Source organism: Elephas maximus, chromosome 20, assembly GCF_024166365.1.
Source record: "Elephas maximus indicus isolate mEleMax1 chromosome 20, mEleMax1 primary haplotype, whole genome shotgun sequence".
NCBI lineage: Eukaryota > Metazoa > Chordata > Mammalia > Proboscidea > Elephantidae > Elephas > Elephas maximus.
In genome coordinates this window covers 50079706-50096921 of record NC_064838.1, presented here as the reverse complement: position 1 = coordinate 50096921, position 17216 = coordinate 50079706, and the positions used below count along the sequence as shown (strand labels likewise).

General features: G+C 45.6%; 1 protein-coding gene across 4 annotated transcripts in view; it reads left to right on the top strand.

Annotated features, from left to right (window-relative positions):
- Positions 1-16937, top strand: part of SLC6A20 (solute carrier family 6 member 20) — a 45633-nt gene extending 28696 nt beyond the window's left edge. The window contains exons 6-10 of one of the 4 annotated variants that reach the window (XM_049862443.1): positions 811-973; positions 5268-5494; positions 7476-7616; positions 11184-11349; positions 13687-16937. In XM_049862443.1, the coding sequence (XP_049718400.1) occupies positions 811-973; positions 5268-5494; positions 7476-7616; positions 11184-11349; positions 13687-13836 (847 nt within the window). In that variant the 3' untranslated portion in view covers positions 13837-16937. Of the gene's footprint in view, positions 1-810; positions 974-5267; positions 5495-7456; positions 7617-11183; positions 11350-13686 lie in introns of those variants that run through there. The other 3 variants (XM_049862445.1, XM_049862446.1, XM_049862444.1) reach the window with 3 other exon arrangements.
- The last annotated feature ends 279 nt before the right edge of the window (positions 16938-17216 follow it).

Genomic DNA, 17216 nt, shown 5'->3' with positions numbered 1-17216 from the left:
AGGGGCAGCTGGGAAGAGGTGGATGCCAAGAAGTTAAGGGCACCAGCTTTGGAGTCCTTAATCCAGGGTTCAGATTTGCACCCCTCCCCAAGTAGTTGGGGGGCCTTGAGCAAGCTAATGTCTGCCTTATGGGAATGAGGGACGGCTTAGCTCGTTCAAAGCACTTATCACAATAGAGCAGTCAACAAAATTTAGTTTCGTCTGCCCCACCGTTCCCACCTCAGAAGTAGCCAAGAGCTCTCTAGCTGAGCCGTACAGATCACGGAATTCACTTTTTGCAGTCCTTTACCACGTATATAAGAAACATTATCCAGAAGGTACGCTGTCCAATATAGTGGTCACTAGCAAGGAGTAACCGTTTATAAACTTAAATTTAAATCAGATAAAACTGAAAATTCAGCTCCTCAGTCACACTAGCCACATTGCAACTGCTCAATCTCCACATATGGCTAGTGGCTACCATATTGGGCCGCACAGATATAGAGTATGTCCGTTATCACAGAAAGCGCTACTGGACGGCCCTGGCCCAGAGGTAAAGATGGCCTAGCTGTGTCGGTTTGGTTCTATTGTCATCGCTGATCTTATCTGAAGCTTCATCAGTCATTCAGAATCACCCTGCCCTTTTAAAAGGGTCACCAGTCAACAGATCCCCCTTGTTGAAGGGGAGAGGAGTCCGATGTGACCTCATTTAATGAGAAAAGAAGAGGCCGAGGGGATGGGCAGCCCCATTCAGAGCCCCAGGCTTCTGAAAGAGTTGGAGACTGTGGCCTTTCTAGTCAGTGAAGGCCAATCTGATGGTCTGCTCCGCAGGGTGATTCTGCTGCTGACCAATTCTTTTGACCTTGAAGATGGCTTTTTGACAGCCAGCAACTTGGAACAAGTGAAGACCTACCTAGCATCCACCTACCCGAGCAAATACAGCGAGGTGTTCCCACAAATTAAAAACTGCAGCTTGGAATCGGAGCTAAACACAGTAAGTGCCCTGTGGAAGCAGCACACCACAGCTTCATAACAAATCCAACTCCTTTGAAGGCCGCCAGTAAGAAAGTGGAGTGGAGGCGGAGTATGGGGCTTGGTGGAAATGTGCTGTCCATGGGAGAAAAAAAAAAAAAAGCCCATTGCCGTCAAGTCACTTCCAACTCATAGCGACCTTATAGGACAGACTAAAACTGCCCCCATAAGAGTTCTCAAAAAGCAGCTGGTGGATTCGAACTGCTGACCTTTTGGTTAGCAAACTAAATCATTTCCCCTGTCCATTCTTAGGGAAGAGAATCTTGACCATCACACTTCTCAGGTGCTGAATAAGAATCCTAGCTATTATAAAGTTCCTTTGGGGTCTCTATCTCCTTTCTTCCTTTTTCTTTTCTCTTTTTAGTTTAAAAAATATAGGAAAGTACAGACAAGATAACAAACACCCATAAATCTACCATCAGAATAAACAATTATAAACACTTTGTCATTTGGAGTTCAGCTTTTTAGTATATATAAAAATGGGGGGAAAAAAAGCTATAGGGACAAAGTTGAAGTCCCCTTCGTTACCCACCCCAAGCTATTCTCTGTTCACCAGAATCAAGAACATTCATTTTAACATTTTTATTACCCATAAACAACAAACAAACAAGCCCACTGAGACAAGTCCATTCCAACGCTGGTGACCCCATGTGTTACAGAATGGAGCTGCTCCATAGAGTTTTCTTGGCTGCAATCTTTACAAAAGCAGATAGCCAGTATTTTCTTCTGCAACACCACTGGGTAGGTTTGAACCACCAACCTTTAGGTTAGTAGTCAAGCGTAAACCTCTTGCACCATCCACGGACTCATATATGTATCCCTAAATAATACTAATGTTGTGTTACTATTAAATGGACCTAAGTGGTCCTGAGAGTTACTTTACTTATTCAACATTTTATTTTTGAGATCTGCCCATAACGATACATATGGAATCTCATTCATTCAAGTGCTTCATTTTATTCCATCACACACATATACTGCAATGCATTTACCCATTCCCTTCATATTAGATATTTAGCTTGTTTTCAAATTTTTGCTACAAAAAATACCTTTCTTTATATTTTTTCAAAATTATCTTTGCTCTGCTGGGACCTTTTTTAATTTTTTTCCACGTGAACTTTAAGATCAGCTGTGTTGGAAAATATCCCTTTGGGTATTTTTTAAAAAATAGTATAGATTTTACAGTTTAATTTGGGGAGAAGTAATATCTTTATGAATGTAACTTTTGATTCAGGAACATACTTTATCTCAGCATCTACTCAGGTCTTCTTTCATCCTTCAATTAGTTTTCTCCATGAATTTTTGTCACATCTTTTATTAGGTTTATATCTAGGCACCTTTTTGTTTTGTTGCTATTGTGAATGATGTCTTTATTTCTATTTCTATCACTGTTTCTGTTGCAAAAGAAAGCGAAGGGTTTTTGTAAGTTGACCTTGTATCTATCAACTTTGATGAATTCTCTTATTTTTCATGTTTGTCTGTAGAGTTGCCTGTTTTCTGTGTAAACAATCTTATCATCTGTAGATAATAGCAATTTTGCATTTTTTCTTTCCAATCCTTTTATCTAATTCCTTTTTCTTATCATATTGCATTGGCTAGGATTTCCAGCACAATGGAAGTGGAGGTGATAGTGAGCATATTTGCCTAATTTTTGTAATTAATGGAAATACTTCCAGAGAATACTTCCAGAGAATACTTCTAGAGAATGTGTCTAAAGAGTGCTTAAGAATAGAGAATAGTGAAGACCCATGGCTCTTTCCACCCATGGTTTTGTTGCCAGTAACTTCCTTGGAATTTTTTTGTTTTGTTTTGTTTGGCGGGGGGGGGGGGTGGTGGGGAGGAGTTGTACTCTTTTTCAAGGATGGAGCCATTCTAGGTCATTTCTTGGGTGAGGCACCCCTTTCTATCTCCTGGTTTTATGTAGCTTGTTCAGCCCTAGCTCCCTTCTTCATCCAGCCACCAGCCTGTGGCATCAGATCCTTAGCCCCTAACCCTCAGCCTCAGGCCTAGATCCAGTTCAGATGATACATAAGCCCCCTTGGCTCCTGTTCAAAGCTCTCACTTCAAGTTTCCTCTTTGTTTTTGGCACTTGGGAGTTTCTCTCACTTAACTTTGAGCTTGACTATATGTATAAGAATTATGTGATTATTGATTTATTTAGACTTTTTTCTGTCATTTTTTTTTAATTCTACCTTATACTTGTTTGAAATTTTTATAGTTCAAAGTCTAGAGTTAAACAATATCTTGAATTCTTTTCCAAAATATATAAGGACTTTAGAATACTTTAATATTATCCCTCCTGCTTTAAATGCCACTTTTTCCAGTTCTGTCTTTTTTAACCCATAAATTGGACACCATTATTATTTTATACAAGTAGTGTTTGTACTTACTTATATGTTTGGCATTTTATTTCTTCACCATTCCTTCTTATATCCCAGCTGGCTTCTGCTCCCCTTTCCCCTTAAGATACATTCTTTATGAATTCTTTTAGAGCAGGTTTCTGGGTGACAGATTTTCTCAGGTTCTGTTTGTATGTAAAAGTCTGTATTTAACCCCCCTTTTTAAAAGTGTTTTCCCCTCTGTAGAAAATTCCAGATCGATAGTTATTTCCTCTCAACACTTTGAAGATATTTATCTTGTGTATCTGGCTTCCATTGTTGCTGTTGTAATGTTAGTCTTTCATTCGTTTGTAATGACCAGTTCTTTCTCTGATGATTTTCTTTTTGTCTTTGGCTTCTGCAATCTAGGCATGAATGCATTTTTATTTATCCTATTTTGGTGATGTTGGGTTTATTGTGTCTATGGATTCATGTTTTTGATCAATTTTGGAAAAATTTATCACCATTATCTATTTATTATTGCCTCTCTTCTCTTTTTTTTCCTTCTAGAATCTCAGTTAGACCAATGTTAGACCTTCTTATCCTGTTCTATATGTCTCTTAACCCTTCTTTCATTTTCCCATCTTCTTATCTTTACTTGTTTCATTATGAATTGATTCCTGGGATGTCTTCCAGTTCATTAATTCTCTCTTCAGCTGCATCTAATCTTGTATTTAACCACTAATTGAGCCTTTTAATTCAATAATTATATATATTTTTATTTTTAGACACATTTTTTTAAATTTACTTGTTCATTCCAATACTTTAGTGTTATATGTTTATCTTTGTATTTTATTTGTTGTTTCTTTAAATACTCCATACATAGCTGTTTCATTAGTGGCTGTTTTCAGGAGAGTGATACCACTCTGCTCTAGTGGTAGGTGTATTTTCACTGACACTGTATAGAATTGCAAGCTCATGATAATAATAAAAAGATCAATTTTTGGTAGGCTTTTTATTTTATTTTATTTTTTATGTTCTCTGCAGGTGATGCATCCCCCCCACCACTTATTGTTTGCACCTGGGGTAGACTATTTCTACTGTCCCCCACTGGTATGCCACTGAGCTATCCTATAGTCTGTATATGGCAACCCAACCCTCGGGGAGAAGTGTTCTAAATCTGTTATTTCTTATTTCAGCTGATTCATAGTTGCTTGTCTTCATGTGGGTTTGTATATCTGTTTCTGAGTTTATTGTTGATCTTAATCTCTGGGAGTCCTAAATTAGGGACGTTTTCCCCCAGAGACAGTTTGCTTCTGCTTCTGCTTCTGCTCATAGCCAGGAGGCACCCCCAAACCATGATTCCTTTTGACTGCCTCAGGGAACTTGTCTTTAAACAGGAGTTCCCCACGTCACCACTGTTCCACAGTTTAATATCCCCTCAGCATTACCAAAGAACTACAGCCACAAGTAACCCTGCCCCTCCTGGTTGCCTGCTGGCCAAGTCAGCTCCCCGCAATCCTGGCTCCTGCTGCTCTGGCCCCACCATCCCACTTCAGCTTCCAGCCACCAAGGTCTTAAAATACATAGTCAGTCATGATATTGGAAGCAGAAATTTATCCAAACACTGTTTTATTATATTTTATTCAGCATTTATATGAGTTGGGGTGGAAGAGAGGGACTCAGCATTCCAAGCTGACAGAAAGTCTTCTGCCTACTCTGCAAATATGAACTCCTGACAGCTCACATTTCTCTTCAGCCCCACTGAGCCTGAGGGGGCCGATTTGATGATGGAAAATCAAACCTCAAAATGTGGTTTCTCATGGCCACAGAAATGGGAGTCCAGTTCCAAGGTCCCCAGCATTGCTCATCATTGAGTGTGTTTAAGCAGAGTGTAAGTCCCTTGGTGTGTAACTGGTGTCTTCTCCCCACGGGCAGGCAGTCCAGGGCACTGGCCTGGCTTTCATCGTCTACACCGAAGCCATTAAAAACATGGAGGTGTCCCAGCTGTGGTCGGTGCTCTACTTCTTCATGCTGCTGATGCTGGGCATTGGGAGCATGCTAGGGAACACGGCGGCCATCCTCACCCCTCTGACTGACAGCAAGGTCATCTCCAGCCACCTGCCCAAGGAGGCCATCTCAGGTCGGCAGGTCAGCCGTAGGAGGTGGGGGCAGGGAAGGCTGAGATGGGGTGGAGGGCAAGTGAATGGATAAGATTCCTCAGGAATGCTGTGCTTGTTGAGGTGGCAAGGGGTCTTCAACAACCTCATAGCCTTCCTGCCGGTGTCTTTTCCTCATCTTGGGCAATTCAGGGACTGGGTGGATGTGATTTACCCCATGCATTTGGCTCTCCACATCGTTAGGAAGTAAAATGGCTGTCCCAACCTTGGGAAACGACCAAACTCCCCACCATAGCACAAAGCTTTCCAGGCTAGAAGGGAACTTGTTTTTGTCTGTGTTTGTTTTAATTGAGGTAAAGCAGTTGTAAAATGCACGTTTCTTAAGGGCACAGCTCAATTAATTTTGCATATGAAACCACCCAATTAACCACCAAGTAGGTCAAGATATAGAACGTTTCCTGCACCCCAGCGAGCTCCTTCACTCCCCTCTCCAGTCAATATGCCCCCCAGAGGAAACCTCTATTCTGACTTCTACTGTTTTGGATTAGTTTTTTCTGTTCTTGAACTTCACGTAAATGAAATTATACACTATGCATTCTTTGTGTCTGTTTTCTTCACTCATAATCTGTCTGTGATGCTTATCCACGTGGTTGCAAGTAGAAATAGCCTGCACCTTTTCTTGCCTGGGTACTAATCTGTTGTGAGATCACGTACCACAATTTACCATGTACCCAACCCTCTGCCTTTGATGACACCCCTATTGCCACCAAGTCAATTCCAACTTATAGCGACCCTGTAGGACAGAGCAGAACTGCCCCATAGAGTTTCCAAGGAGCTCCTGCTGGATTTCAACTGCCAACCTTTTGGTTAGCAGCTGTAGCACTTAACCACTACACCAACAGGGTTTCCATTGATGACACCATTCTTCCATATTCAGGACCTCCTCTCAGTCTGAACCAAACCAAGCTCCTACCCCTTTGCCCTTGAAGTCCTGACCACCCCTGTTAGAGCTGCCCACTCTTCATCAGAGCTCTCTAACACTTAGCATTCCTCCTCAGACCTGGTCTCCGTAGCCGACATTGTTGTGCCTTTAGCTCCCTGGCCAGCGCATAACTCCTTCTCCTTAGGTATCCTCCTTAGCCCTTTCCTTCTTAAGGCGGTAGTATGCTGGTAGTATTTGGTATGGCAGTGGAAAGGGCAAGTGGGACCCTTAGAGTCAAACACTTTATGGGGTGTCCAAAGGAGGCAGCTTCAAGGGAACTGGGACAAGAACTCAGGTTCTGGAAGCAAAAAGGCCTGTGTCTGAGTCCTCACTCACGACTTACCTGCCATGGGGCCTTGGGCATGAGTTACTTAACATCTCTGAGCCTCAGCTTCTCCATCTGTGAAGAGGGGTGTCTGATATCTGCCCCAGAGGCTCAAGGACCCAATGCATGCCACGTGCCCAGTGCATAATAGGAGCTGGGCAGACATTAGTTTTTTCTCCTCCCACGCCACTCCCTTCTGGTGGATACGAGTCCTCTTTAGAAATACTGACGGGGTGCCCCACAGCTTAAGTTTCTGCCTTCGCTTTACCTCCCATGAGCATGGGGACTGAGCAGTCAGGATAGATATCATCACCAAACCCAGCCACCTGAGTGAGATTCCCCTGTAGCAATGCCCACAACTTTTGATTTCCCATTGAGCTCAACGTCCCCCTGCAGGACAGCTCCGTGAATCAGCATCGGTGACACTGGCTGACACTCTTTGGGACACCTTTGCCCTCCTCCTACCACACACACACCCCCCGCATACACATTCCGAGAAACAAAACCATGACAGCTGTTCCAACCCATGTGGATGGTCCAGTCGGCCAACATCCTCCTGACGGTCTATGGCTCCTGCTGTCCCACAGAAAACTAGATGAGCAGGCAGGAGCTGGGGGGTCTGCCTGCAGCTGTCCACTGCAGGGGCCCTGCAGGGCAAAGGCACTTTGGGCAGGTGAGCAGGTGGTCTTGTGACCCACAGGTCTGTTGTGCCTCATCAGCTGCGCCGTCGGCTTGGTGTTCACCATGGACTCTGGGAACTACTGGTTTGACATATTCAATGACTACGCAGCCACCCTGTCCCTGCTGCTCATCGTCCTGGTGGAGACGATTGCCATCTGCTACGTGTACGGGCTGAGGAGGTGAGGTGCCCCATCTCCCTGGCCAACTGCTGGGAGGAAACCTAATCCGCAAAGGCCATGCCCCACAAGGAAAATAACCATTTCCCAATGTGCGCTTCACACTGTTTTCTTTAAACTTGACGTTGGTTTTGAAAGAGTCCCTGGGGGATACAATTAATGTGCTCAGCTACTGACCAAAATGTCGGTATTCAGTCTACCTGGAGGTGCCTTGGAAGAAAGACCTGGTGATCTACTTCCAAAAAACCAGCCATTGAAAACCCTGCGGAGCAGAGTTCTACTGTGACACACATGGGGTCGCCGTGAGTCAAATTGACTCCATGGTAACTGGTTGGTTGGTTGGTTGGTTGTTCTGAAAGTTTTTTACTTTGCTCCAGATTTCACCTAATTTTCTGTCTCACTTCTACCCTCACTTTGCCTTCAACCAATATCTGCTATTTCCCATATTTTTACTTTTTATTGTGGGATGTTGGTCAGTAGGGGCTGCTGGACCCCAGCAGCTTACTGGAGATGGGGAAGCACGCCTCCAGGCACTAGATATTCTGAACCTCAGCACATCGGCATTTTTCAAGAACCCTGACCAAAGTCCAGCTGATAATTTATGCCCTAAAAAATTTGGCAAATTCAGAACGTCATCAGTTCTGCACCCCGGTGCCCAGCTCAGCTGGAATGCTGGAAATCTCCCTGCCCCCACCCCAGGTGATGGAAGGTGCAGCTCCGCCTGAGAGCTCAGGCCTGGAGCAGCTTTCAGAAGCTGCATCAGAACTGCCGGGGAGTGTGTCAAAACACAGACTGCTGGGCTCGCTCCCGGAAGTTCTGATTCCGGAGGCCTGGGGTGGGGTCCGGGTGATGCTGATGCTGCGGGTCTGGGGACCACACTTTGAGAGCCACTAGTAGCCTCGCAAAGAGTCCTGGTGGCACAGTAGTTAAGCACTCATCTGTTAAGTGAAAAGTTGGTGGTTTGAACCCAGCCAGCGGCTCTGTGGGAAAAAGACCTGGCGATCTGCTTCCATAAAGATTAAAACCTAGGAAATCCTATGGGGCAGTTCTATGCTGTCACTTGGGGTCACTGAGTTGGAATCGACTTGACAGCACCTAACAACAACAGTAGCCTTGCTCCACCAAGCGGGTCCCCAGACCAGCAGTATGGGCTCCACCAGGAAGCTTGTTAGAAATGACGACTCTCAGGCCCCACCCCGGAGCCACTGAACAAGAACCTACCTTCCAGCACTGAGTCAGGGGCTGTGTCAAGTTGTTTTCCTTTCCCAGTCTCTTCTGACTCCCAGGCTCATTTGCAGGGGGGAGGGTGTGGCAGACACTCTGGGAGACAGGCAGCCCCTACAGCAGTGTCCTCGCCATGTCCCAGGGAGCGCTGGGTCCCACGCCAATGCTGAGGGATTTCCATGTTCAAAAATTTTAGGACATTGCAAGTCAAACAAAGCCGGATAGACTTCTTTGTGTAGAACCCTCAGAGCCCTGAAGAGCACTGTGAATCTCAGAGAAGGGGGCTATGGTTCGTATTTCCAAAACTTATCTGATCAAGAAATGCTTTGTTGTCCCCCCAGCTGTTAACATCTCAAAGACACTAGTGTTCCTGTGAACTGTCCCCGTTTGCCTGGGATTGAGGGGTTGTCCGCGATGTGAAACTTTCAGTGCTAAAATAGGGATAGTCTCAGACAAACTGGGATGAGTTGGTCCCCTAGGGAATGCCAGTCTAGAGGGAGAAAGAGGTTGGTCACCTGAGGGAGTGGATGTTTTGGGGTAAAGAGAAACGGTTAGGGACAGATAGGAACGGGGGGCCACTGGAGAGAAGGGGCATAGTTCCATCAAAAGGGAGTGGTAAGTGATAGGAAGAGGGAGAAACAAGAGGGGCCCTGGAGACTTTGTAAGCAGCCTGAGTGGCGGGTGCACAGTCCTGCTTGCTTAGGGCACAGCGCCATCTAGTGACCCCTTGTTGACAGCATCCTGCTGCCTCTGCAGCCAGCTAGTCCCACCTGTCTCTATGCAGGAAAAGTGGGGGTTGTGGTAGGGGTAAAGGGACAAAGGACCCCCCAACACCTTTGACCTGTGCAGTTTTGAAAGTCCCAGCTGTTCATGTTATATACCTGAGTATTCACGACCTAGAGTCAGGCTAGGTCAGCAGCATCTCGGGGGCAGGTAATGGTTTCTAAACAAAGTCTTACACTCAAGGCATAGATACTCAGGACATGAAACAGGTACAAGGAACACGTGGCTGTGGTTGCAACTGGTGACAGCCACACCCCACCCCACTCAGCCCCTCCTGCGTGGCTGCCTTTTTCACTGTGGGGATCAATTTTAAAGGTCCTGGGCAGGAAGCAGGAGACCCACCCAGGTTTCTGGCTAGTCCTGCCCCAGCTAGCTGGGTGTCCTCGGGCAAGTCACTTCACAGTCCGACTGTGGTCCCCCCCTTTCCCTCGCAGTGGGGAGACTGGGCTGATCACCGTTCCCCAAAGTGCTGAAAATAACTTTCATATTTATTTGTGTTAGAAAAAGGCATGATTAGCCTATCAAATTCACAATGAAACAGACACTGTTGCTAAAGTTAGGGAAGAGTCAATTTAAAGAAAACAGAGGTAGCCTGTGGACATGGCAGAAATCAAGATGGTGGACTAGGTGAGTGTTTGAAGCACCGCTCAGCTTGTCTCTGGGTCAGCTCCTGCAGGCCAAAGTCCTTTTTACCCAGGGTTTGGCTCTCCCTCTGCCTCACTGTCTTGGTTACCTAGTGCTGCAGTAACACAAACACCACAAGTGAGTAGCTTTAAAGAACAGAAATGTATTTTCTCACAGTCTAAATCAGAGTGTCGGCCATACTGATTCCTTCTGTGGGCACTCTCCCACTTTCTGGTGACTGGTAATGCTTGGCTTTCCTTTGCTTGTAAACAGGTCCTCACACATGGTGTCTGTCTTATACCCCAGTGTGTGTCTCTGTTTCTATTCTGATCTAATCACTCAGAAGTGATTAGGTTTAGAACCCACCCTACCATGGTATGGCCTCATTAAAATGACAAAAGAAAATCCTTATTCACAAACAGGGTCACATCTATAGGTATAGGACATCAGGGGGCACAATTCAATCCATAGCACTCAGCGAACCTGCTCCAGATTCAAGGAACAAAAGAGATTTTGCCCTGGGGACATTTCTAATGGGCAGTAGAGTCACTGTTGGCAAAGGGCAGCAGGAAGAGGGGGTGTGAGGCAAAGCCGCCCTGTCATTGAGACTTGGCTTGACAGACATCCTTCTTGCTCTCTGTTCCCGCCGTTCCTGAGAATTGCCCTTCTGCTCTGCAACAAGGAGCCTTCACCAGAAGGCTGACACCTGGAAGGTATCTTCTAATGTCCCCATATCTGTGGGGTGGTTGCTTTGCTGCCCCTCTGTAGTGGCCTTGGCCCTTCTTCCCTGCTCACCCCCAACACTACTCTCCCCAGAAGGTACTAGAAAGGGCCCAGTGGCCCTGCACAAACATCAGTGGTGCCCAGAACAGAATCTTTGAGACCCATAGGGTCCAGCAGCATGGATAATCAGACTTTCTCTCCCCTGTTTTCAAATAGATTTGAAAGTGACCTTCAGTCCATGACCGGCCGCAGTCTGAACTGGTACTGGAAGGTCATGTGGGCCGGCGTGAGCCCACTGCTCATCGTCAGCCTCTTTATCTTCTACCTGAGTGACTACTTCCTCATGGGGACCCTGCAGTACCAAGCCTGGGATGCCTCTCAGGTATCTTCCCTGCCCTGTAGGGCTGGGCTGGGCCCCCAGAGCTGCTCACGAGCACAGGTCTTTAGTTTTCTGAAACCAAAGAAACACTTGCTTCCAGTGATTTGACTAGGTTATTTGCCCCAGCATGGAAACATCACTGAGGTACTTAAGAACACTTAGCCCTGGATAGCAGAGTGGGCTTTGAGTTTCTAAACACGTGCCACCGTGAGTGAGTGTCCTCATCGAAGCTCCCTGGTGGACTTTTTCTTGGGAACCGAGGAACAGTCTCCCTGTAAAGGTGCAATTTCCTGTCTATTTCCTTGGCCAGCAGGCCCTCTGACCTCCTTCCACCTAACGTTCCTTAGGAAAGGCCAGTCAAGCTGGAGGGCATGGCCTCTGACCCCTGATCCCTGGAAGGGACCCTGCTGAGGCCCGGGTAGAGCAAGGTCCTGGGTGCTTGAGTTGCTGGATCCTGGGAGGGTCTGGGCTGGCCCCCGGCATGGCTGGGACAGAACGGCTCACACGGGGAGCTGGGCAGCGGCTGTTCACCAGCCAGAAGGGCAGTATTTCAGCATATAACAACCAGGACAGCCGTATCTGTTCATTTGGTCTGAGTGTCAGCCTGGCCTGTTCAAGAGAAAATTTACTTTTTGAGAAGAGTAATACCTACTGACCAATTTGGATTTCTTTTCCTGTGGGTAAAAGATGCTGTTCTTTCATCTAATAGTGTGTGAGGTATGCGCAGAGGGGTGTCCAGGCCCCCATGGGCCAGCTTACACCACTCCACACACGCATGGAGCTGACACAGGTTTGGATCAAGCAGCAGCATCATGGTGAAAGACCAGTTTTTGTTTTGTTTTGTTTTCCTCTAATCCCTAGCAGACTGATACTTTTATAAAATGCAGTAAAAACGAATTACTTGGAAAATAAGTTGAAAAAGAAGATATACAAAATACAAGCTCCATTTTTTTTTTTTAAATTAGATTCAACAGATGCAAGATAACTGTCAGCTTGCTAAAATAATTCCTACAGGCATCATCACAGTTTCTGTACTTGCGTGATTGCAGATAGAGACAGCTGTGGGCAGGTTCACACACCACACTTTGAGTGGCTTCTGGGTTTATAAATCACACTTGGGTTTACGGCAAGCACCTCCTCCCATTGGGTGTAGCTGTTCTGGGGTTCCTTCCTGACAAGGCGGCACTTAGCCAGGCCAGCATTTAATGGCTTGGTGGCCTCATTTGAGGTTTATCATCAATCTGAATGTATTTGCATTTAGGAAAAGACTCACCATTCCACCAGCTAAATCCAAAGGTCCACCAAGACTTCTTTTAAGTTTAGGGCTATACTGTCCAATATGGTAGCCACTAGCCACATGTGGCTATTTAAACTTAAATTAGTTAAAATTAAATAAAATTTTAAAATTCAGTTCCTGTATCCCACTGGCCACATTTCAAGTGCCCAGTAGCTACATGTGTCTGGTGGCTACTGCATTGGACAGCACAGAATAGATCATTTCCACAAGACAGAGCAGAGCTGCCCCCTAGGCTTTCCGAGGCTGTAATCTTTACGGAGAAGACTTTCTCCGAGGAGCAGCTGGCGTGTTCAAACTGCCGACCTTCCAGTTAGCAGCGGAGCACTTAAGCACTGCACCACCATGGCACCTTTATAGTGAGTTTTAGGTTGAGAATAGCACTAGATGGTAGTGATGGTGATCAGAGTTTGGGGGTGCCCCCTACATTGAGGTACCCTGAACAGTGGCCTCTAGGAGTCCCTGGGTAGTGCAAATGGTTATGCACTTGACTTCTAACTAAAAGGAAAAGTTGGCAGTTCAGGTCCACCCAGAGGCCCCTTGGAAGAAAGGCCTGACAATCTGCTTCTGAAAGGTTACAGCCTTGAAAACCCTGTGGAGCACAGTTCTACTCTGACACACATGGGGTTGCCATGAGTTGGAATCGACTCGATGGCACCTGGTTTGGTTTTTGGTTTTTTGGATTGGTAGCCTCAAATATAAGCCCCTAGATTATTCATTGTGGTTACTGTTTATTGGTTGCAGCCCTGGTGGCCATAGCTCCAAACAATAGCTCTACACACACAGGTTGAAGCAGGTTCTATTATTCCTAGACTAGGGAAAAGGAAAAGATGAGGGGAGTCAGGCAGCCCACTCACCGTACTTGCTAGTAGTCTGCAGAGCCAGGGGGCAGCCCTAGGTACACTGACTCCCAGCCCCACGAGCTCTCTGCCCACCCCTTAGTGCCTCTCCACCATGCTGGGGAGCCTGAAGCCTAGAGGGAGCCAGGGCTCTCAGAACGTTCGGCTTGGAAGGATCCATCTGTTGACCCTGAATTCTCCTTTCAGGGCCAGCTCGTGACCAAGGACTACCCTACGTATGTGCTGGTCTTCATTGGGCTGCTCGTGGCCTCCTCTACCATGTGCATCCCCCTGGTGGCCCTGGGGACTTTTGTCATGCGCCACCTCCAGCGGGGAGACACAGCCCCCTTGGCCTGAGAACTGGACTCCCCGGAGACCATTGTCAGCCGCTCACTGTCACAGCTACTAACTACAGGGGCACCTCCTTGGCTGCTTTTTAAAAAACTGAAGCCAGAAGTCCGCAGTCCATCAACTTCCTGCGTCTTTAAAGAAGAATTAGGAACAGGAGGAAAAAGACCCCCTTCAGAGCACCCACACATCACCGAGATGTGGCCCTGTCCTCCCTACCTTCTCTCCCAGGGCTGTGCTGTGCCACCCCCTTGTCATCAGGGAAGGCAGGTTTGTCAAGCCAGTCTTGGAGATTATTGCTTTCTTGATTCTAGGAAAGTTCTAGAATTAAGGCACACTGTGAGTTGAAATTTGACTATAATTTTTATGGAATCAAATCTAAGCATTTATTATTGTTTTGTTGTTGAAAAAAACCCAAAATAATAGAGGGCAATCGTTTTACATCAGTTTGAGGAATTAAGTGCCTGAGATGACATATTTGAATGTCAGTGGTGTGAAATTAATTCTCTGTTTTAGTCATGGTGAATATACAATTTCTGTGTTCTCCCTCCACCCATTGAATACTAATAAGATTGACTGGCCATAAAGAGATGGGGACCCTAAAGGGAGTCGCCTTTCTCTAATCTGAGGTCTCTTACAGGGATCCAGGGCCAGGCCTTCCTACAAAAACTGCCCAAACTATGGTTTGCAGCCCCAATCCTCCTTTGGTGCGGTCACATGACCTGGGGTGTCTTAATAAAACTCATTGTTATAGAGTTGGTTCTGACTCATAGCTACCCTATAGGACAGAGAACTGCCCCATAAGGTTTCCAAGGAGTGGCTGGTGGATTTGAACTGCCCACCTTTTGGTTAGCAGCTGAGTTCTTAACCACTGTGCCACCAGGGCTCCCAGGCTGTCTTATTGCTTAGAAAAAAGGTCAGAAGCCACTGTGAGGATGAAGACGAACCTAACATTTCCACTGACTTAATGCTATATTTGAACATGATGGCCAACTCTTCACAGGAAAGACCACCAACATCACCTATAATCAACTTTATTTATCTGTACATAAGAAAGTTTTCTAAAATGTATGTAATTCAAAGAGAGCATCTTGTCACTGAACACCATCTTCTTTATGACATAGCATCAGTCTACCATGAGAATTTGTCCCCAATAAATGAGAGGTCCCCTTCCAGCTTTAATATTCTGTGCTTCATTGCAATCATGGAATATTCTGGAACGTTTCTTTGAGTTGTTTGAGATGTTGAACCAGAGATGTCTTTTTTTTTTTAAACTTGTTTTTCATGCTACAAATTTCCCAACAGCAGAAGTAAGCATTAGAAAGGGCCTCTGCTATCTTAAAAGCTGCCGTTTCACACTTCCAGCCTCACCTGATGTCATTATAAAAAGATCACTCGCAGTTACAGTGTAGGAATCAGCAATTTTTACCCCAAATCTTCAGCCCTCTGATTTCTTATCATATGGTTCATTAGTGTCAAAAAAATCTCAGCTATCAGGTTTGAAGAGTGGACATGCTCAGTAGCAAATACACAGCACAGAGTCGGTTTCTGAATCTCCACGGATCAGTCCCTCCTCTCCTCCAGCGATCACGATCACGGTTCACCGTCTTACAGCATGGGGCCACACCCTCCCTGAGGTTGGTCCCCAGTCACGGTGGCTCAGCCCTGAACACCAGGTATCCTTAGGAGTGAAAAGGTGTCTCCTGTCCTAAATTGTTCCTTTTTTCACAGTTTCTCTACTGCAGTGGCTCTCGACCTCGAGTGTCCATTAGAGCCACCTGGTGTCATTTAACACCCGATGCCCAGGCCTTGCCCCCCACATCAGGCCATCAGACTCTGGGGGTGAGACCCAGGCCTCAGTAATTTTTATGTGCAGACGAATTTGAGAAGCAATGCCCGAATTCAGAAAGGGAAATGTGTGGCATATATAGGGCTATTGACATCAAAAATGACTTTTTAACAGTTTTTAAGCATTTTTGAGCATTTCCAACTGTACAGAAGAGTCCTTTCCGCAGAGTCATCTTTGCTAACCAAGGGGGGACAGAAGTACCACTATTATTGAATAATATGCTCAAGATAAAAATGTTTTTAACTGTAGCCATCATGTTATGGACAGATGTGGGCTCTAGAAAGCTTTGTATTTATGCAGGAAACTTAAAGACCCTTGGCTTAGCTCTAAAAACTCAAGTACAGCAATATTTGTTTGTTTTTAAACAACTGTTATCATAAATATAACCCTAAACAAAGAAAATTTTGGGGGGGTTTTCATTTTGTTGTCATTTACAGGTTACGGTTTTAAGAACTTCCTGTTAACCCAATGTTTGCTCTCATTATGTAAACATACACGTTAATTCTGAAAAAAGAGGAAAATAAAGAAGGGGAGAATCCATCTAGTCATCTTTTCCAAACATCTTTCTCTGTGTTTACCTCATGTAACTAGAGAAACCACACCAACCCAGGGTATGGAAAGTGTCACACCAGAGAGCCCACAGGGTTGAGATTCGCAAGGGTTAGATTCCATAAGAAAAAAAAAAAAAGATGCTAATTTGCTGAATTTAAGACAGAATTATAGAAGGGGCCCTGGTAGCACAGCGGTTAAGCACTGGGCTGCTAACCGAAAGGTTAGCTGTTTGAACTCCATGGGAGACAGACGTGGCCTGTAAAGATTACAGTCTTGGAAACCCTATGGGCAGTTCTACTCTGTGCTGTAGGGTCGCTATGAGCAGGACTCAACTAAATGGCAGCGAGTTTGGTTTTTGATTTTAAGACAATATGAGCTCCTGTGGATTGCTGAGGATTTTTCCAGCCCTCTGAGAGTGTCCTGGGCGCTCTGCCCGTCTCTCAGTCAGCATCTCCATGTGTACCCACAAAAGGTTTGGGCGTCACCTTAGAACCCCGCCTAAGGGAAAGAAAGTGCAAATGATGACACTAGACTTCTTTTGTATGAGTTACTTTACATGGAATAACAAATGTATGGCTATTGACCCTTTACAGATAGAAAAGCTGGGGCAGAGAACTAACTAACTCACCCATGACTTTCCACCCTAAGCCAGTCAGGGGAGGAAGAAAAAAATACAGATTTGGACACCGCTTTGCAAAGAAAAGCCCTGGTGGCATAGTGGTTAAAGGCTATAGCTGCTAACCAAAAGGCTGGCAGTTCAAATCCACCAGGTGCTCCTTGGAAACCCTATTAAGCAGCTATAGTCTGTCCTTTAGGGTTGCTATGAGTCGTAATCGACTTGACGGCAATGGGTTTGGTTTTTTGGTTTTGTAAAGCACAAAGTGCATCTACGAATACGAAATTCTTGCCCAGAATTGCTTGACCAGTCTTTCATATGTGCATCATTTTTCCCTCTCACTATCGCCCACCTGCACAGTATCAGCCTTTT